At 42.3% G+C, this 21,436-nt stretch overlaps 1 protein-coding gene across 1 annotated transcript in view; it reads right to left on the bottom strand.

The window, feature by feature from the left end:
* Positions 1-4,660: 4,660 nt before the first annotated feature.
* The window catches only part of cacng2b (calcium channel, voltage-dependent, gamma subunit 2b), a 43,848-nt gene continuing 27,072 nt past the window's right edge, over positions 4,661-21,436 (bottom strand). The window contains exons 2-4 of the mRNA XM_028406532.1: positions 19,498-19,581; positions 7,661-7,801; positions 4,661-5,458 (exon numbers count right to left, since the gene is read on the bottom strand). Of these exons, the coding sequence (XP_028262333.1) occupies positions 4,926-5,458; positions 7,661-7,801; positions 19,498-19,581 (758 nt within the window). The 3' untranslated portion in view covers positions 4,661-4,925. The remainder of the gene's footprint in view (positions 5,459-7,660; positions 7,802-19,497; positions 19,582-21,436) is intronic.

The raw sequence follows: 21,436 nt of genomic DNA, 5'->3' as shown, positions 1-21,436 counted from the left end.
TCCATGACCTAAAAAGCTTGCTAATTGCAGGTAAGGGAGGACACAGCAGCTGTTCCCCTAAATCTGCTACCTTCCTGTCTGAACTGCAGCGTGACAATAATCAGCCACAACGCCTCCGAGCTCACCGGCATAACAACAAGAATGTTTTAATGCAGTATTATCTGCCATAGGAGAAATGTGATGCTGTTTCATAGAAAAAATATAAAGCAATATAACAGCAGTACATTAACCCTTTGAATCCCGCTCCTGTCAAACAATTTTATTCACTGCAAGATTCATTTTTGATTAGAAAACTCATTTTATAACAGGCTTGGGGTGGAAGGGGTTAAATGGGATCGATTAAATGGAAGCTATACATGCTATTATCATTGAACTATTTATAATTTTACAGTCTTTACAAACGGTTTTCACTAAGCTGTTAATGTTTAGTTATGCTTAACTTATATTGACAAATACCTACAACTCCCTACAAAAAAACCTGAAAGACCTATATCTATACATATATACACTGCTCAAGGAAATAAAGTGAACACTAAAATAACACATCCTAGATCTCAATGAATGAAATATTCCAGTTGAAAATCTTCATTCATTACATAGTGGAATACGTTGAGAACAAAATAACATAAAGATGATCAATGTAAATGAAAATTATTAACCCATGGAGGTCTGGATTTGGAACCATACTCAAAATAAAAGTGGAAAATCACATTACAGGCTGATCCAACTTGAGTGGAAATTGCTAAGGAGAAGTCAAAATGAGGCTCAGCAGTGTGTGTGGCCTCCACATGCCTGTTTGACCTCCCTACAACACCTGGGCATGTTCCTGATGAGGCGGTGGATGTTGTCCTGAGGGATCTCCTCCCAGACTTGGATTAAAGCATCAGTCCACTTCTGGACAGTCTGTGGTGCAACGTGGTGTTGGTGGATGGAACGAGACATGATGTCCCAGATGTGCTGGATTGGATTCAGGTCTGGGGAGCGGGCAGGTCAGTCCATAGCATCAATGCCTTCATCATGCAGGACCTGCTGACACACTTCAGCCACATGAGGCCTAGCATGGTCATGCATCAGAATGAACCCAGGGCCCACTGCACCAGCATATGGTCTCACAGTGGGTCTGAGGATCTCATCCTGCTACCTAATGGCAGTCAGGGTACCTCTGGCTAGCACATGGAGGGCTGTTTCTCCAAAGAAATGCCTCCCCACACCATTACTGACCCACCACCAAACCGGTCAAGCTGGAGGATGCTGCAGGCAGCAGAACGTCCTGTTCCTCCTTGCACAAAGGGCCCCTCCACGTCTCCTGGTGTACTGGCCTGTCTCCTAGTATCTCTTCCATGCTCTGGACACTGTGTATAGGGCCTGTCTTGATAACTGCCTCTCATTTCCACCTGTTGTCTGTTCCATTTGCACAACAGCAGCTGAAACTGATTCACAATCAGTGTTGATCCTAACTGGACAGGCTGATTTCACAGAAGTGTGACTGACTTGGAGTTACATTGTGTTCTTTATCTTTTCCCTTTATGTTTTTGAGCAGTGTACATACATATTTGCCTTTTTATCATTTCAAAAGAATAGATTTAAGGCTTCCAGGCAGAAAAAACTTAGAAACTCAGAAAAAGTTAAAGCCTTTTTAACTTTTATTTTTGACTTTTTTTTTCATTTAAATGTATAAAGTAAACCGAATTCCCCTTCCACTAAATTGACTTGTGTCGCCAATACTTGGATGAGGTCATTGAGTTCAAACTCTGACATGAGAGGAATCATTGTGTACCTCCACACCAGATGGGGGCAGTGTAGTGCTGTTTGAATCTCTACTCTCTCGCTCTCTCTCTCTCTCTCCTCCTTTCCTCCCTCCCTTGTTTGCCTCTCTTCGGTGATCACAGCAGTGCTGCAGAGAGACATGCCGGCCACTTTGATCATCACACCGGGGGAGGAGAGAGAGACAGAGAGAGAGAGAGAGGGGTATAGATAAAGAGAGGGACAGCACACAGAGACAGAGGATCATGCAGCATGCAGGACATCCAAGCTGATATAAAAAAAGACATTTACTGTTCAGCTGATGGTTCCAACGGTCAGGCAGAAAGATGGAGAGTGAATGGGTGAACAAGGAACATGAAAGAAGATGATAAGGTGAATGAATAAGAGTGAGTCATTAATTCAATAGAAGGAGCAAGCACAAAAGAACATTAAATCCAACAAGTCAGAAATGTCTTTTTACCATCCAGCCTCCAGTAGGCATGCAACTGTTAGATTGGCAGAAGCAGTGGTGAATAAAAAAAGTACCATTTAACACCGGTATGGAAATAAATGAAATCTTAAATGGCAAATAGTCATCAGTTGCTTGTCAGTGTGGCACTAATCAGTCACCATTGAAACACCCAGTGTAAGTCCTTCAAACAGAGTCTTCTGTCACTCTCCACTTATTCTGGGACACCCATGACCCTGTTGCTGCCTCACAGGCCATTTTTGGTCAGGCCTTAACTATCACACTAGCTGGATCAGCTTCTTTTGTGCACATTTGGAAGATTCACATCAGAAAATTGAGGTGGAAATGCCAAAATATGAAAAAAAAATTTCTAGAAGTTTGAAGAAATTCAGTGATTTAGAAACACATTTTTTCACATTGAAGCAGGAGAAAAAGAAGATGAAACAATGCTCCAACAACTTGATGGAAACATTCCTGCGCTCTTTCTTGAAACCAGTGGACCTTGTTAGAGTCCACCAATGCCACTAAGACCAAGGCTACCCAAGTCTCCTGGAGAAGTGACCCCTTACAATTTGTGTAGGCCTGTCTAAATCTTAAAAATCTAACCTCCCACACAACTTTTCTGCATTATTAGTTGAATTGTTTTGGACAATTATTCAATTGAGTGATTTTTGTTTGTGTTTTACAGCTGACTGATCAGCTGCAAAATGATTAATCTAGATCCAAAATAATCCTGTAATCCAAATCCAGATCTTCTCGTTCTTCACTGTTGGTGTCAGTGATCAGCTTTTTGCTTGCATTTGTTCCAGCATACGAAACAAGGAGTCAGTGTCAGAAAACTTACTTCCCTCAGTCGTGGAGTATTTAGATTTCTTTGGAGTAAAAATCAGCATCTTGGACCTCCATAAAGCTGACTGCCACATGAGATGATGAACCTGCTCTAATCTCCATATGTTAAATCATAATGAGGGCTTGAGCAACTAGACAGGGTAACACTGTGTTCTTTGACCAAACATATAATACAACAAAGACTCATTCAGTTCCCTACGGGGGGGTTCAATTTTTATTCATCATCGGGACTTGATGCATCCAAGTTCAGAATCATTCAGTTTTGGCACCTTGAAAGACATTACGCGTTTTTTTTTAAATTCTCATTTACAACAACACAACGCAAAACCAAAGAACGAGAAAAATGAGATAAAGAAAGACACTAAGGCTGTGTGAGAGTTCAAAAGAACTGAAAAAAATAAAAATTAAAGGCAAGATAAAATTTTTCTGATACGTCCAAAGTTTTTTTAGTTTCAAGCGTAATGAAGCCCTACCCCAAATTACCCATTTGAAAAAAAAATAAAGAAATGAAATAAAAATAAAGAATTGAATTTGACACAGTACTGTAACATTAATTTCTACTTTGTCACTCTCACTGCCCTTACATGGTATCATTGTTCATTTGTTCAAAACATAGGTTCCTTAAAAGCAGATCGGATGATTTGATTAGCATGCATGTAAATTCTTAATTTTTTTTGGAGTCACTTAGTTTCAGCTCGCTGGTAGCCATGTTCTCTCACGCACTACTTTGTGTCTTTGGCAGTAGTGACGTTTCATTGTCCACAGTCATCTTCAAGTCCGCAGAGAGATCATCCTTTACCCAGAGTTCTTTCTTCACTCCACCCCTTCATAGGGCAAAAAAAGGGAGGTCGACTTTCACCTCTAGTTGACCTTGAACAAAGATGGCTGCCAGGGTTTTCGGCGGAAGGCCAAAAAGCCTTTTTTTTGTCATTGTAAAAGAATGTGATAATGTGTCTAATACTAACCAATATCAGTTTATCAAGGTAGGCAGAAGCCTTGGCCCATCAAAGGAGCCAGTCACGATGACTCCTCCGTCTTGGTTTTGTTTCCATGACGACTCAATTAAATAAGTTACTTTTGTTTTTTCCTTGTTATTTTTTTTGCGCCAGGGAAGTCTAGTCATGATTTATTAACATATATATTCATATATTTATATATAATCAATACATATATTAACTTATGTTTTTTTCTTTTTTTTTTCTTTTTTTTTGCGGCCTGAATGGCTCCCTGCTAAAATCCTGCACCGCAATGGTTCACAGTATTAATGCGAATAAAGAATGAAATCAAGAAAATACAGCAACTGAAAGAAGGAGTGGGGTCTAAGGAAGTTTAGGGTGTGTGTGTGTGTTGAGGGGCTTGTGGTATGGAAGTGTGAGGGCAGGTTCATAGGCAGGGGGGGGGCAAACTACGTCCCCTCTTTTGTTCAGACTGAGGAAGAGTAAAAAATATAAAGTTCGCCTTTAAACAGGCAGTCTGGCCCATCCCACCACTCCATGGATCCACAGCCCCGAGACAACCACTGCCCACCCCCACCCCAGAATCCTGGAAGCCTCCCCTCCCGACTCATCTTTTCCCCCATCCTCCCCCTTGACTCTTTACAAACATGTTCAAAATGTGTTAAACAATGGTTCATGGTAAAATCATGCATGTTTCTTTTTTTTATGCATTTGTACTCCATTTCTTTTTTTTAAACAGAAGCTCAGTGATTATCTGAGTATCTGTGGAGCGCTCAGAACTTTTCCTCACCTCTCACTCCTATCAACTATCTGTGTAAGCCTTCCTCTGTCTGTCTCCTTACACCATGATCTGTCTTTTGCTGCTTCCCCCAGAGTTCCTTTGATTTTTGTAAGTGTCTATGTCAGTTTCATACAGGTGTGGTACGCCGGTTGGCAGTGTTGCTGTGACCGCCTGAGTCTTTCAGGTCCTTCTGGATGCAGTTGTGGACCTGCAGGAAGTTGTGGTCCCTCTCTGTGGAATTATAGGTGGCTGTTGGGGTGCCCGTTTGGCCCTTGGGCAGCGTGTACATGGACAGCTCGGTGGAAGGGAGCGTCCCAAAGGCCTTCAGGCCCACTGGAGACGCCTCGCGAGAGTGCGAGGGATCCGTAGAGCGGGATGATGAGCGCGAGCGGCGTCGATAACGGTAGCGGTAGCTTGGGATGCGTGTGATGGCCGCGCCTTGGAGGTAGTCGGCAGCTCGCGCCCCCACTCGCAGCTCCCGATGCCGGTCGATGAACATGTGTACAGCCAACACACCCACCATTTCGGCCATGATGAAGGAGAGGGCGCCGAAGTAGAAGGACCAGCCGTAGGAGTAGCTGTTCTTCTTGGAGTCACTCTTGGAAGGGTCCCCAGCGTTGGCAGATATATACACAATGATTCCTATAATGTTGCTCAGTCCTGGAAAGAAGAAAGAGATATATAATCAGATGACAACTGTGAGATAGTCATCATTTATATTTGGCAACTAATACATTTCAAAGAATCACTCAATCCTCATATGGATTTTCACACAATACAATCTGGCTTTTCATGTCAGGAGGGAAAATAGGCAAGCTTGATATGTCTTGATATGTCATTAGAGGAGGCCACAACCTGACCATTACCCAATTCCCTGGTGTAGGACTTCCACTTGTCTTTCATATGTACATGGAACTATGTGGAAAGGAGGTGTTAATAATATTATATCCAACACAAAGAGAAATGCATCAAAGTCCATCCATCCATATTCTACTGCTGATCAGGTCTGGTCGCAGGGGCAGCAGCCGAAGCAGTGAAACCCAGACCTCTCCCTATAGCCACCTTCTCCATCTCTTCCAGGATACCCCTGTGTCCTGGGTCTGCCTCAGGGTCTCCTCCTGGTTGGACATGCTTGGACTACTTTACCAGGGAGCTGTCCAGGGGGCATCCTAACTAGGTGCTCAAACCACCTCAACTGGCACCAATATACTCACAAAATAATACACTGCAGCAGAGATGAGAACAATCCTTATAAAATAAAAGGCAACAGCTACAGTACATAACATGGAACCTTCAAAATATCAGCATGCAGACAGCTGCTACATGTATGCACCCACACGTCTACAACGTTTACATATGGGAAGTGTAAGGGTAGCGACTACAAGAGCAGAAACAAGTTGAGTAACCATAATGTATGTAACACAGATTGTACAGTGTATATGTTTCAGTTTACTGTGGCCATCATGTGCTTTGGTAATAAAACACCCGAGGAGATAAAAACATTGGAAATGAATCCAAAAAACCTGCAGTCAAGTTCAAGTGGCCATAGGCTGGCTCAAAAGTGAATCACTCTCCACAGACTCATGAACTTTATAGCAGAAAATAAACATGTTTACAGCCTTTTTCTCTTGTTCCCAGTCTGTAACAAAGCAAATTTCAAACACATTTATTATGTCTTATTATGTTTTGTTTACAGACGTGGCTCCATTAAGAGAGAGATGGGTGCTGTCTCACAGTGGCTGTCATTTACTTGTTCATAAGTAGTTGATTCCGGAGTGTACGTACATAATTTTTGTTGTTTACATTTCAGTTGTTGTCCACCGATCCAGGACAGAAAATCAAAGGATGCTTAAAAAACTTTACATGTTTGTGTCTTTCACGGTTCTACATGCACTGATTCCTGCTGTGGCGATTGACACACAGCACTTTCCCTTTTACTGTTCTTTGTTTCCAAACTGGGGCAGATTCACTTGTGTTTCTGAAATTCTATTTGAATCTAAATCTCTCTGGGTGTCTGCATTTCACCCTCCTCAGCTGTTCCTATCTCCAACGATGTTTTAAATTCACATCCTCTTGTCAGTGTCTGTCATCTCTCTTACCTTTTCTCTCCATCTCTCTTTCCTGTGTCCCTGCCTCTATTTTGATCATTTGTTGTTCTTATGTTGCATCAGCACTCTGGCTGCGTGCAACCAGAAATAGACATAAAGTTGGACAAACAGGCAAAAAAGGCACAAATATGAAGATAAACAATGAAAACAGCAGAGTGAGGTGTGAGGGCTGTGAGGGCCTGATTGAGATGGATCAGAGCAAAAGAGTATCAGGGACACCTTATTTTTAGAGTGTAATCCCAGTGGCCTCCTCTTAGCCTAGCAACAGGGCGAGAGAGACAGACACAGACAGTGAGAAAAAGAGAGAGAGAACTGCAGCTCTCACTTCTGACTTAGAGGGGAACTAGTTATCTAGTGCAGCACAGTAGGCCATGGCCTAGAACCACAGTACACGCATGCACACAGGAAAAAATGTTTGGCGAAACGGCAGCCCGCTCTACCGCTCTCTTCCTAAGTCGCTATTGTATGTTACACACAGGAGTGCAACATGTCACCTGATGATCATCAGACACTGTAGTACAAACCAGGACATTTTCACATTCAGCAACTCCACATCCTTTTTTAGAGTTTTTAGAGTACGCACATAACACTGATCTTTAATTTATCCACACTCATCCCTGCTCTCCTGTACTCTCCATATTTTCTTAAATTTACCATATTTCATTTTCCAAAAGCATCCCTTTTTTTTGCACCCCCCACCCAACATCAAACCTCTCTCTCCCTCCCTCCCTCCCTTCTTGTCTTTGCTTCATACCTGCAGAGACGAAGAGGATGCCGGCGCTGAGGATGATGTTGTGGCGTGACTTGTAGAACTCGCTGGCGGCGATGCACAGCCCCCCCATGAAGAGCAGGATCACACTCAGGATGGGGAAGATACTGGAGGCTCGTACAGCGCCTGGATACACACGCAACACAACAATAGTCATCAGAATTGTCTTCCCTGTTATGATAATTAGTGCAAATATTTTGACAATGCATGGATTAAACACATTGCTGATGTCTCAAATAAACATCATATTGGCCTTTGTTTACTTTAGATTATGATTTTGATGTGTTTTTGCTTTCCAACCATGCCTCACCTCCTCCTTTTTTTTAATCACAGATCTCTTCTCCAGTGGACATTCTGTCTCTGTCTCCCTCCATAAGACCCCTCTCTATCACTCTATCGCCCCATCTCTCTGTCAGTCTGTGTCCTCTTTCTCTCCCCCTGTATCAGTCTGTCCATCAGCTATCTGTCAGTTTGCCCTCTGCGTGGCTGATTGGTTGATTGGCCTCAGGGTTGTCATGGCGCTGCAGTGGTCATGGAGCTCAATCTGGATTCTAATGCATCCAATGTAACATTCCTGAATTTTTTTTTAACCCGCAAACTATCCTGCTTCACTTTGTGAAGATATTATTAATTCTTACATTTTTAATCATTCCATCCAAAGGCACTAAATCCTTTATAATAAACTAGACTTCACTGCCTGGCCCATGGGCCTCTAAAATGGCTGTTAAATGAACAAAGATCATGTCTTGTCCTTGATATTGTTTCTAATGTCAGAGACCCCCCCCAACCATCTTTCCCATCTCTCTAGCATAGCTGTAATGGTTTCATTCACTGAAGCAGATCAAATATTAAGGTGACCTCAGAGTTGGCACTGCACCAAGATTCTCCTCCTCCTCCTCCTCCTCCTCCATCCTATTTGTTTTAACCCCATCTCCTCTTCATTGACATGTGCCGTCAGGACAAATTGTCTTCAAGGTGGAAAGCCCTCTGCATTACAGGTACATACTGTATGCATGCACACGCATCTTTTTAAAGTGTAAGCAAAAAAATGCCTCCTATCATACAGTCACACAGAGACACTCATACCTGTGCTACCACTCACTAGACGTGAACACACTGCTGGCTCCCCCCAGCCCCCACCACACATACACATATATAGCTTGGTTAGGTTCCCTAAGCATCACATAGTAACACAATGAGTACCCTGGATGTCACTGTTGACCAAACTGTGCTGATGTCACAACATCATTACCATTTTAGATGGCCAATCATCTTGGATGCGTTTCCATGGAAACTAGGTGTAAAACTATCAACTTTTCCTAAACATGTTTGCCTAAAGATGTCTAAACTTAGCCAAACATCAAGTGAAACCAGCTGATGAGGCACGATTCTACGCTATAAATGAATGCTTATTGGTTCTCATTCATCCAGGTCATAGTCATTTCCAAGAGTTTAAATCAAGGCAACTGGACTCAAGGATTGTTTTTTGAAGACGTTTCGCCACTCCCTTCTTCAAGTGGCTTCTTCAGTTCTGCTACTGTTCTGGTTGGGAATCTGAGTTCTAGCTGGTTAGAAGATACCAGCTGAAAAAAAAGGATGTCAAAAAGACACATAAATACAGAACAATACATGAGAAGACTGTTGTGTGGAAAGCTGAAAATACAAGTAAAATAGAGGGATAACTAAGGAATCGAATAAAAACATAGAGAAAAATGCATAAGAGAAAGAAATGAGAGCAGAGGAGGAGAAAGAAGGCGAGACAAGAGGAGAAACATTGCAGGCCTTCACTTCTCTGTGAAGCTGCTTTGCCTCTAGCGATCTCTGTGTGTGTGTCTCTCTCATTCGCTCTCTGCACTTGTGCTTTAAGCAGAAGGCAGGGAATTTAAAAGGAAGAATTTTTAAATGTGCTGGCCTCCAGGCGCACCCTGCCACCAAGCACATCACGGCACGGAAACAGAGAGGCACAGAGGGTTGAGTTGAGAGTGAACGACGTGAAGTCTTCAGCGGCGGCAGCGTGACGAGACGTCAACAGTATGTTTTTAGTTTCTTTGTCAAGGATGCTTGAGGCTGCTGTGCAGATTGAAACTTGGCCTTCCCGGCTGTGGTTTGCACTCTGTAAACTTGGGGCCACCCTGCCTCATGGCACTGTAGCACACATAACATCAGTCATAACTTGCACCTTTTCTGAGTCAACCTCTTCAGTATCTCACTTCTGCATCTGTGTACATGCATTCCTTGACATTTTATAATGCATAGTTAGTTTGTGCATCGGAAATGACATGGCAGATGGCCTGGATGAAGAATTATCAGCTAACTTCAACCAATCTCTTTACTTCTTGCTTTCATAAAACACACCCACGGTTGCCCGGAGCTCCTTACAGGATGCTGATTGGTCTGACTTTCAAACAGCCTGAAACCTGGTAGGAGGGATTGTTACACCAAAGAATCCAGCTACCTCAGAAACCTTAAGAAACCTCCATAAACATCAATACTATACCAATGAGATCATGCTCACCTTGTGCAGATACAAAGCAGTTTCGAGCTATTCCACTAAAAGACAACCAGCCCTAAATATATATAAAAAAACGACCAATGGCCTAGAGCTTGTTACCATGGAAACTATGCTCAAAACTATGGCCTTTTCTTAAACCTAACCTAAGTAGTTTTGCTTAAGTTGTTCAAATCTAGCCACATTGTTGCATTGTTGAATAATAATTTCTTATATGTTGATGCATGTGGATGAGGTGAAACCCATCCTCATGCCGCCCCCTGGTGCAGGATGTCATCAACACTTACATTACTATTAAACTATAACAAACTAGTTCCAGGAAGGTGAAAAATAGGAGTCTAAGTTAAACTTTTACTCACATAAAATATATGTATTAAAACACTGTCCAAACACTAAAAAAGATGCATGTGACTTTGAGAGAGAGACAGGGACAGGGTAAATACACAGCAGGTTTAATGGCTTGGAAGGCCCAGCTGAGCTGAATGTGAGCCCTCAGCCCACTGCACACTGAGATCTATGGCTCCAAATCTGTGTTAGAGGCATCACAATACCAATGAAAATAACACCATGGTGCCATTATGTTCATTATTTTAATATTTTCATAAATGATATTACAAACATGAATATTCTTCTCTGTGTGAATAAAAATAAAAATCTGCTAAAATCAAAGTGTTAGTGTACTCATTCCTTAAAGTAAAATGTCTTTTTTTCATTAAAGTACAAAAAGCTACGTCAACAAGTGAAGGCCAGCAAAAACACTCACGTCACAAAAATGTCCTAACTCCTCAGGTCTAAAGCTTTGTCCTTACAGAGACAGAAGCACAGCACACACAGACGCAGAGGCAGAGTCCTGATTTGCACTGAACACTCTGAAATGGAAGCACTGCGCAATCTTGCTGTTGCTATAATTAGAAGCCTGGATACTCGTACATAATGCTAATACTTCGGATTGGGATGCTAGGAGACACGTGACGTCACCCACCGATGATGTCATCAGACTGGCTGATGTCACCGCAGCTATTTTTGGGGAGCTGAGTTGTGACATGGAGGCATATCACGATTTACATGAGTAATACGGCATGATAATGACTGGCAGGCTGCACAAGCTCCCCCCTTTGTCAGTGTGTGTGTGTATTTGTGTGTATGCTATATTTATAAGAAAACATACACTCACTCAGAAACATGTAAACACACATCTGCCAGGCAGTGTATGTGTCATCTACTTCTTCCATGTAAATTAGTGTGTTTTATAGACATGATTCTAGAAGTGAATATGTTTTCAGATTTGCACACACACACACGCACGCACCAATAGTTTACTGCCCTGTAGCTGTTTTGCTGAGTTCCCACTACCACATGTTCTTTGCTGCTGGGCTCTCCCACGTGGGCGAAATGTGTGTGTTAGAAGTTACTGACTGTGTATGTGTGTGTGTGTGTGTGTGGGAGACTGAGAGAGCAAGCAGATTGCTCCCGCATGGGTAGTGTACAGTGTGTATGGGAAACACCCCACTTTGGAGAGTGAGCAAGTGAGTAGGTGGTAGGCTGATCGATGAGTGTGTTCACTTTGTAGCTTGTTGAGCTTGTGTGTGTGTGTGTGAGACAAAGTAATGGGGGGGTTGCTGCACTGTAGATGGTGCATGTGTTCGTGTGTGTGTGTGTGTGTGCGTGAACCCGGGGAGCTCCCATGGTGGTGTCCACCCCCTCCTCTATAATTCAGCCACAATTACAAGGCTCTCCTCTGCTGCAGCTAATGAAACCATAAGTCAGTCAGACACACACGCACACACACACACACACACACACTGCAGCACATCCAAGCAAGTGATGAGAGAAATGAAGGCAAGATGAAAGTGTTGAACAGAGAAGAAGAGCGATAGGAGGTGTGGAAGTGGGGATTAGGGCCAGGGCTGTTGTGTGTGTGTGTGTGTGTGTGTGTGTATACGTGAATGTGTATTGCGTCAAAACACACATTGACTCACTCTTTATGGATGCAGGAATGACAGGATGTCTCGCTTAACTTTAATTCTAGAAATGAATCATCTTGGAAAGTGAATAAAACGAGTGTACCAGCAGGTGCTACACACACAGCTGATCATTACTTTGATCACTACAATAAAGGCAATGTTATCAGCAACAGTGTCGTCATTCGGAGCCTCTCTCCTCTGAATAATTGTTTATCTATGTACAAAATTCTTGCCACACCTCTCTTTTCTGATACTTCTCTTGGCTGAAGTAACTTCTCTTGCTTAAAACTGTTGTCATAAATGTATGCGACTTTACATCCATGCTTCTTTATGCACATGTTACACTCATTCTTGTGCATGTGTTAGGCAGTTTCTCCATAGCATCTTCAGGAAGCTGCTATTGTATAAATAACTGCTTCATCAACCTCTGCTTAGAATGAAGGTAAAGCAGTGGTTGTGATGGTTCATAACTAGTGAATGCAATATTTTACTGAGGGTCCTCACAAATATAGAAGCACAAGCAACTGTGTGTATGTGTGCGCACGGTTGTGTGTGTGTGTGTTTAACTGTGCCTTGTTCAAGCCAGTTAGGGCCAGTGCTGAGCTGTTGGCCATATCTAATCCCATTCATCGGCTCCATGCATGACACAACACACACAGCCACTTCACACGCTCACACACTGCGTGTTATAATACTTCACACCCTTTCCCTTTTTCATTCCCATTTCCAGCTCTGCATACACACAGTGCGCTTTAGTAGTCGTGTCTGCAATGAGTGCACTGCAAGCCCAGTGCCCAATGCACATGGATCATATGTTGTAGAAGTCAAAACACAACTTTTTAACGTGTCTATAAACACACATCGACGCTTCACACCTGCTGAGGTGTAAATCCAAAACACCTACAGTATCTAGGTATCTAGTGCACCTACATCCTGTTGACACCACAGGACATATTGTCTCCTAAATCTGTAATACAACAAATACAAGCTCAGGTTTCAAGGACAGGAGTTCATGTGCAATAATAGCAAACAGTGCAAGAGATATATCAGGCAGTAACCTATACTTCAACAACTGTTTATGTAGGACATCATAGAGCCTCAGCAGTCCAAAGTGAATGTTATGTCCTTGCATTGTGTTTGTTGTCAGTCGAACTCTGTGTTACTCTCTGATGCATATTGTTGTCCTTTCTTCTCTCAAGTAACTGTGCTATCATTGTCTTCAGAAGTCTAACACCAGCTAGGTAAACCGCAAATTCTGTCCTCTATATTATGCTGTAGTGAAGGGTTAGGGTGGTGGCTCTGTCCTCTCTCTGTGGCTGATAGTACAACTGCTGCAGGACGAAGGCTGACTGCCGCTCTTACATAACCACATGTGCAAATTCACCCAGCGAGAGGAGGGTAGGAGGAGGGAGGAGCGGGGAGACAGCACAGAGAGCAGGAGACTGAGGGGAAGAGATCGAAAAGGCCCTTTAGGGAAAATGAGAGAGAGAGCGAGAGATAATGGTAGAGAGAGGACAGGTAAAGGATCTGAAATGAATAATGACCTCCATCCCCTATTTAATATTAGCGTATAACTGTTTCAGTCATTACAGTTGGACTAAATGGTCGAACCGTGTATGAATTGTGACATTTCTGCCTCTCTCTTTTAGGAATTCATTATTTTCATGAGGGGTACTGGATTTTTCTGACAAAATGTCAAAGTTTCCTAAAACTGAAGTAATATCACACACCAGTCAGACCTGCAGCGCTCCTCTCTGTATTGCTCACATCCTAGTCTGTACTGTTCCAGCAGCTACATCCATAGACGTGGATTTGAAATACATTTCAGAACTGTTTTCAAGTGTAACATGGGAGGCACTGGCTGTCACCATCTTGGCAGTGCCTGAGTTCACCTTAGTGCAGATAAATTCAAATATTGGCAAACAGTCAGTTATATACATGCAGAGCTGTTATGAACTTGGCTGGTATTGTATTCCATTATTTGCTTTCTTTTGTGCTTTAAGCAGTATTGGTATATTTTACTTGTTTTGGTGCGTTTTCCCTTCTTTGTGGTTGCAGGCCCCACTCGTATTGTCTTCACCTGTGTCTTGTTACTCCTACCATGTGTAACTAGGTCTGATGCCTTCCCTTTGTCTGTATCAGTTTGTCTCTGTTTTGCCCTGTGCATCTTCCCTGTGGTCTTACCACTCATTTCTGCCATAGCATTTTCCTACTGTGTCAACCTGTTTCTTCCTGTTTCATTTTGATAGCTTTTATTTTCTCCTTTTTGGATCCGTTTAATAGAAATAAAGCTTGCTTTTGGTATTGTCTGCATTTGGGTCCTTCAACCTCCTTTTCACTGCAAACTATGACACTAAAACATGTTTATTTCAGCTGTACAGTTGGTGTTTTAACATGGAGGCCTGTGAAGATTGACTCACTGTTGGAACCAAGTGGCCACACAAGAAAATGCAGTTTTTGACTACTTATCTACTATATATTTCCTTTTATTGATTAACTTTTCGTGTCTTTACTTGCATACACTTTCTCATCTCTATTCTTATTTTCTGCTGCTTTATTTTTATCTATTTTACCACCTGTTAATAATAATTTATTATTATATTTCTTTGTGTATCAATTTCTTATTCTATCCTTATCTCTTAATTATTCAGTTATTAGTTATTATTTGTTTTTTTAATTATATCTTTATTATCTCTTGTTATTATTGTGTCATTATCATTGACCTTGTTGGCTCATCAGTTGTCAATTGCAATAACAAAAGTTCTATTTGGTTGATTTCATCCTGTGTACTGAATTGTAAGCCACTCGCTTGCATCTATTCACAAAACAATATTTGCCTTTGTGCCATGGGTGTTGCCGGCGGACTGTGGATTGGAGTGCGTACCAGTAAGCTACAAAGTCTGAGGGAGCACTCATCAGGCCCCGGACCACCTCTAGTGGGTCCTCTTTATGTGGAACCTCTCCTAGACTTTTCCAGTTTCTCATCAGATCTCAGAGCCCAGCCAGCACCCTGTAGAGATTTTTTTTGATTTTCAGTTGTTTCTGCAGGTTTCTGCATCAACTTTTGGACAGTGTGTATGTGTCATTGTTTGCTACACACTGTACAAATTTGGGTAAATGTGAATTGTTTGCGGACCATCTGCCAATTACATACATTTAATGGTCTTATGTTCACGAAATAGCAGCGTCTTGCGTAGGTGTAGTGTTAATCTCAGAGGACATGTACAACCGATTCAAGTGGATACATACATACATATCTACCATATATTTCCAGCCTTAGTGAAAACATACTTGATTTAGTAGAAAAAAAAACATGTCAAGCTTTTTTGCCTTCTTCTGCCTAATGTGCACCCATCTCACTGTGTTCTGTAATGTTGAGATGTGTCAGTGCTGCAACATGGAAACACCAAAAGAAAGTCAGATGTATATCACAGCAGCATAACGGTAAACATTAGATTATCACTCTTGGGTCATTTGGGTCAGAAATATTATGCAATGCTAATCACCAATGAGGAGCGACATTGGCCTCTCTACATGTATTTCATTTATCTATCACACCCACACAGTAGCTACTGACACAGGAGAAAGACCTGCATTACTATGCGTTCACACCAAGAGCTACTAAAGCTGAAAAATCGCTGGAAGTCATTTACTGTTTAGGGACAAGAGCGCCTAAAGCGCCTATAGCTACAAAAGCGACGAGCTACAAAAATTGAGGGACTAAAAAAAGTTGAAGACGTTATGGCGTTATGCAAATTAGCTATGACGCATTTTGGCTGTAAAACACTGACAACCAATTGGAATGTAGACATTCTTCGCTTGCGTGGATCTCAGAGAATATACTCGGAAAATTCGTTCCTACTATTCCTATCAAAATGATGTACGAGAAGTTCATCACTGTCATCGCTGGGCACCCGGCGTTGTATGATCCTACTCTTTTGGCTTTTGGAGATTGCCACAAAAAGGCTCTGGCCTGGGACGAGGTGTCACAGGTTGCGGGTTGGCCTGCTGAGTTGATGACAACAGCACAAATTGCTGTTAAGCACTAGCTACAAGCAAAGTCCTAGCTCCTTTAAATGGATAAGCAAAATCAAACGTTCCAATTTCTCACATCATGAGCGACTTGAGCCACAAAAGCGAAAAAAACTTCTTTTACAGCTTTAGTCGCTCTTGGTGTGAACACACAGTTAGAAGCATTAATACACAAACAGAAGACTTGTATGAGCCACACTGGAGGATGGACAGAACCAATTGTCGTCTCATGTCTCCAACAGTTAAAACAAGATCATCAGTCTAGTCGACCTGCCCGTCAGTAGGAGACTGCAGCTGTACTGGGGAGCTTCCAGGTAGGAACGTGTGTGTGTGACAGTGTGAATGTGAAGTGGAGTAACAGAGAGAGAGAGAGAGAGAGAGAGAGAAAAAATCCTGCCTTGATAAACAAATGTTGCATCATTTCCATCTGTCACAATGTGTCATCCTCCACACTCTACATTGTTATTGCGGTAATTTAGCCGACAGTGTTACTCAGAGTGACTTGCAGTGAGTGCAGCAGTAGAATTGGCTTTGATTACCGTATCACTGAAAGATTACGGGAAACCAAAGGCAAAGAGCACAAGAGTCAGTGTGTTGCTGCATTTATAATAATTATGTAAAAGTGGTGCTCAGACAACAAACAGAATAGGAAGAGAATTTATGCAAATGGTCACAGTCATGTATAATTAGGGACTTGACAAAACAATGCTGCTTAGAGATTGAATAAAACTGATAGCTTTTTTAAAAAAGCTGGTCAAACGCAATGAGATTGTGTGACAGGATTCTGCATGCATATGACCACTTGTGTTATTCAGACGTGTTATTGTCTGTGGATTCCACTGATTCCTGTTTGACTGTGCCATTTTTAAGGTTCCTTTATTACAAAAATAATATAACAGAATCACAATTTTATTGTTTAAATTTTCACCATTTCAGTCCAACATGTGTGGAAGAAGTTCTGTTGTGTAGACACTGGACATGCTGCACATTGCAGGGGGGCCTTTGTAAGTGTCCTAGATCCAGATGTAGAATTGCTAGTTTTAATCAATAGTGTTTCTTATTTTACTTTCACCATTTGAGTCAGTAAACACATGTATGCCTAATAACAGGATCAAAGTAAGTTCAGCTAATTTACTTTTTTCTTTTCTTTTTAAATGCACACAGAATCACTGAGCCATATTTAGAAAAAAAATCAATGCAGTGCCCCCAAGATTCATGCCTTCAGTGAAAAATAAATGGGCTTACAGATTTAAACCATCCTTTTTGCAATAGCTGACACAGCTAGCCAAAATTGCAGCAACAGTCCCGCACAGTCTCACATATATGATGAAAGAGCTCTCTGGAGAATATAAAGAAGCAAACATAGGCTCTAAAACTGAGGATCTTGCTCAAACATATGCTAAAATCTGGCAAATAAAGTATCTATGTGTGTAATTTATGTCATTCTCTGAACAAAGACACACTCACCCCAGCACTGGTGACTATGAGTACTTTACAGTGCACACACACGTGTGCAGAGGACAACTAGTACATTCTATCTTCTGCTTGAAAAAGTTGCATCAAAGATTAAAAAACTACCGAGGGGCCACAAAAAAGGCTTAAAGATGTTGAAATCTTTTTCATTGCTCAAAAATTCATAAAGTCTCAAACTTTTTGCATTTCTGGTCAATCCTTGTTGGACCCAAACTAACTTAAAACTTTTCTAAACTTTCTATAAAAATGTTTTAAGTGGACCTGACGAGACCTACGAGTTCCCCCTCTGTCCTGTTCCCCATCATCTCCCACTCCACCCCACGGCCTCTATCCACCAGCTGTCAGACAGGCGTGAAAGCCTCGGCGGAGATGGACAGACAGATGGATGGAAAGCAAGAGGGAGGAGGCAAGGGATGGACGGAAGAAAGGAGGAGAGGGAGAGGTGTGACCCACTTAGCAGAGCCTGGAGTATTTATAGAAGAAAATGTCCTAATTGGCAAGCCGCTGGGAGAACGACAGCACTGCACTGGTGGTACCCTACTCCTTGTCCTTCACCTCCTCAACCTCTCCTTCTCCCAGTTCTTTCTTCTGATACCCCTTCCTCCTGTCCTCTTTCACCTCCGTCTTTCTTCTGCCCTCACCTCCTCCCCTTCCACATGAGTGACCTCCTCTCCATCCTTCCACTTACCCATCTTTCTCTTTTACTCTCTGCTCTAACTTTATGCTGCCCTCTCTATAGTTTCTCCTCCTCTTCAACCACTTTCATAGGTTTGTTCGCTCTCATCCCTGCCCTCCATCTTGCTTTGTCCTCACCGGTTCTTCACCTTGTCCCATCTCTGTCTTTGTCTGTCCTTGGCTCTTTAGAAACGTTCAGCCTTGCATGGTGTTCCCACTTTGTTTCATTTTTGGAGATGTGTTTACTTCTTTGTATGTACCATGAACATGAGTCTACACATAGCCAGCCCAGCCTACGCACACAACGCACAAGGGGAAGGTGTTTGAACTTGAGCATCAGCATTTGCTCACTTGCAGGCTGTTGATGGCCTTGGTACTGTGGTTGGCTTTTGATGGCTTGATCTAGTTACTGGCTGCTGATGGCAGGGTCATAGGGTGGACTGCTGATGCCTGGTCCTGTTACTGGCTAGTGATGGCTCACTCCTGTTGATGGCTGATGCAACATGGTTCATGGCTTGATTGTTTGGACCTGTTGCTGGCTGCTGATACTCTAGTTCTAGGGCTGAGTGCTGACAGCTGGTCCTATAGCTGGCTGCTGATGGCAATTACATCCTCCTCTCAGACAGACATGAGATCCTCATATTCTTCCTCTTCATCATCTTTCAAAGCAGTAAAATATAGAATACTTCCCCCAAGACAGAATATAAAATGTGTTGGAATATGGGAGAGGTGTAGTCGCTTCAAATGTAACAATGTGCATGAATAACAGGTGCAGACAAACACATCCAGCAGGCCCAGGCAGGAGAAGGACAAAGTGAAGTGACCCTCTGGTCCAGTGGGTCCAAACACCACATACATAATATTAGTGTGCAGCAAGGTGAGCAGCTGTTTTGTATGTTTGTCACAGAAAAACAGCCAAGGCCAATGAGTGTGTGGTAAAACCATTATTATTGGCATCATTTAATTTCAGCACACAGGGTTAAAGATGTCTGTTCCCACACCACAACATAACAAACATGAATGAATATGATGTAGGCATGGGACTTCTGCTAACCGCAAGGATTAATACAAGGTCATCAAGATTCAAAACCAAACTAGGAGTGAAGGAAAAGGAAGTAACAAATGGAGGGAACCATGCAGTATAATGTAGACAAAAACCAAGAACTTACGTAGGAAGTACTCTGAAGCATCCGCCTCATAGTCTGCATCTTCAGGGAAGTGGTCTATCTGCTTACACATGCCTTTAAAAGAACCTGCACGAGAAAGACAGAAAGAGTTTTAATAAAACTTGATGTTCTACAGTTAAGTAGAAAACAGACAAAAAACCGTCAAAAGAAGAAGGAGAGCTGCTAAAATTGATCAGAACAGAAACAAGCAAGAGTGAGGAAGTGAAATTTGTCAACAGCTTTGGAAGAAATGCATCACAGGACAGAAAGTGACAGACAAGAGCAGAAGAAGATGGGAGGCGTTTAATCTAAAAATGCAGGTGGGAAGGTGAGGAGGAGGCAGGAGGAGAGAGTGAGCAAAATGCAAATGATAGAGAGGAAGAAAGGAGAGCTGATAGTGCTGCTCATTAAGAGGGATTGTGTGTGTGTGTGTGTGTTTAGCTTGGTTCAGCTCCAGTGGTAATTGTATGCCCTCCCAAACCACTGCAATTAAATGGGCCCTTGTTAATTGGCGATTGAAGGACGAAAGACTAGTGCCCGGCTTTCAAACAGGCATCAGTTACACACACAGACACACATACAAACACATAGGCGCACACTCACACAGTATGTCTCACACTTACAGGCACAAGCTCTCTCTCTCTCGCACACACACACACTGTAGCATCAGCCCTGCTGTTGAAAGCGTCACTCTGGCTGTCTTTCTCACTTATCATGGTGAGAACACCTACTGCTAAACTTTGAGATATTTTTTTTATTTTCATCAGAGAAAAGAACAATTTTAAACCAAAGCTGAGAACATAAGAAAAGATGACAGGACAATAACAACAGCCTGTTTCATATTTATATATCTGTAATACACCTTAGTAAACACTTTCATCAGGTAGACTTTGATAGATACATTAAAGATGGTTTTTTTTTCCCACCAAGACGCGGCACAGAAACCTTTCAGCATCCAGCAAAATGCTTTCATCATTTTATAATTTCACTGTGGTGTAGGTGCTACGTGCTGATATTCCGTGTGCTTTCTAAAAGCCCTGTGAGCGTGTGTGTTTCTGGAGGAGTAGCCTCATATCTGTCTTACCTACTTTACTGTAATTGTTTGTTGTGCAAATATGAGCGGCACTACAAAGTTAAACATACTTGAATCATGCTCTGTGTACTCAAGAGGGTTATCATAGCCATAAAAAGCTGCATGTAGAGGTCTTTGAGATGATGTGATTTTCACAGCAGTGGACGTGAAGGAGGCTTTAATGGTTTAGCTTAGAAATTGCATTCACCACGACTAAATGCTAAAGAGACATCCACACCGACTTGTGTGCCTCTCGACCAATTTTCTTATAAGCAGACTTGGCCTACAGAACAAGGACAAAAGGAAGATGGAGGGAAGATGAATGGGACAAAAAAATTAGACACGTAGCAGAAAGGGTGGTGGCAGGGTGTAACAAATAGCTGAGGAGGAGGAGGAGGAGGAGTAACAGGAGTGGGCTGTGTAAAGTGAGAGCAGTGACACTCAAAAGAGGTGGAGGGGGAAAGAGGTGGAATTTGAAGGATGAGGTAGAGGTCGCTGATATAGATGAAGCGGAGGGGAAGGGAGGAGAAAGACTGATGAAGTCATAGACAAGATGCATTCTTTGAGGTAACAGATGAGAGGAAGTAAGTGCTATTGCTGGTTAGACCGAAGCACAAAGCCTGAGACCACCTCCTGCTTCAATTAGATGTAATCAGGTAATTTACTTAGGAAACATTTGGATCCCGGTTTTTGAAAAAATTAGATTTCTGAGTTTGTTTAGGACTGTTCTCATTCAGGTAAGAGGCCCTCATGCTTTGATCTATGTGTTTCTTAAACCTCTCCTGTACAATAGGGTGTGCAGACAAAGAATCCACTAATGAGGGGTGGGGAGATAACGGGTTAGTCCAACACATCTTTACAAATACACAC

Source organism: Parambassis ranga, chromosome 1, assembly GCF_900634625.1.
Source record: "Parambassis ranga chromosome 1, fParRan2.1, whole genome shotgun sequence".
In the NCBI taxonomy this organism is placed as follows: Eukaryota; Metazoa; Chordata; class Actinopteri; family Ambassidae; genus Parambassis; species Parambassis ranga.
This window is presented reverse-complemented; position numbering and strand designations above follow the sequence as displayed.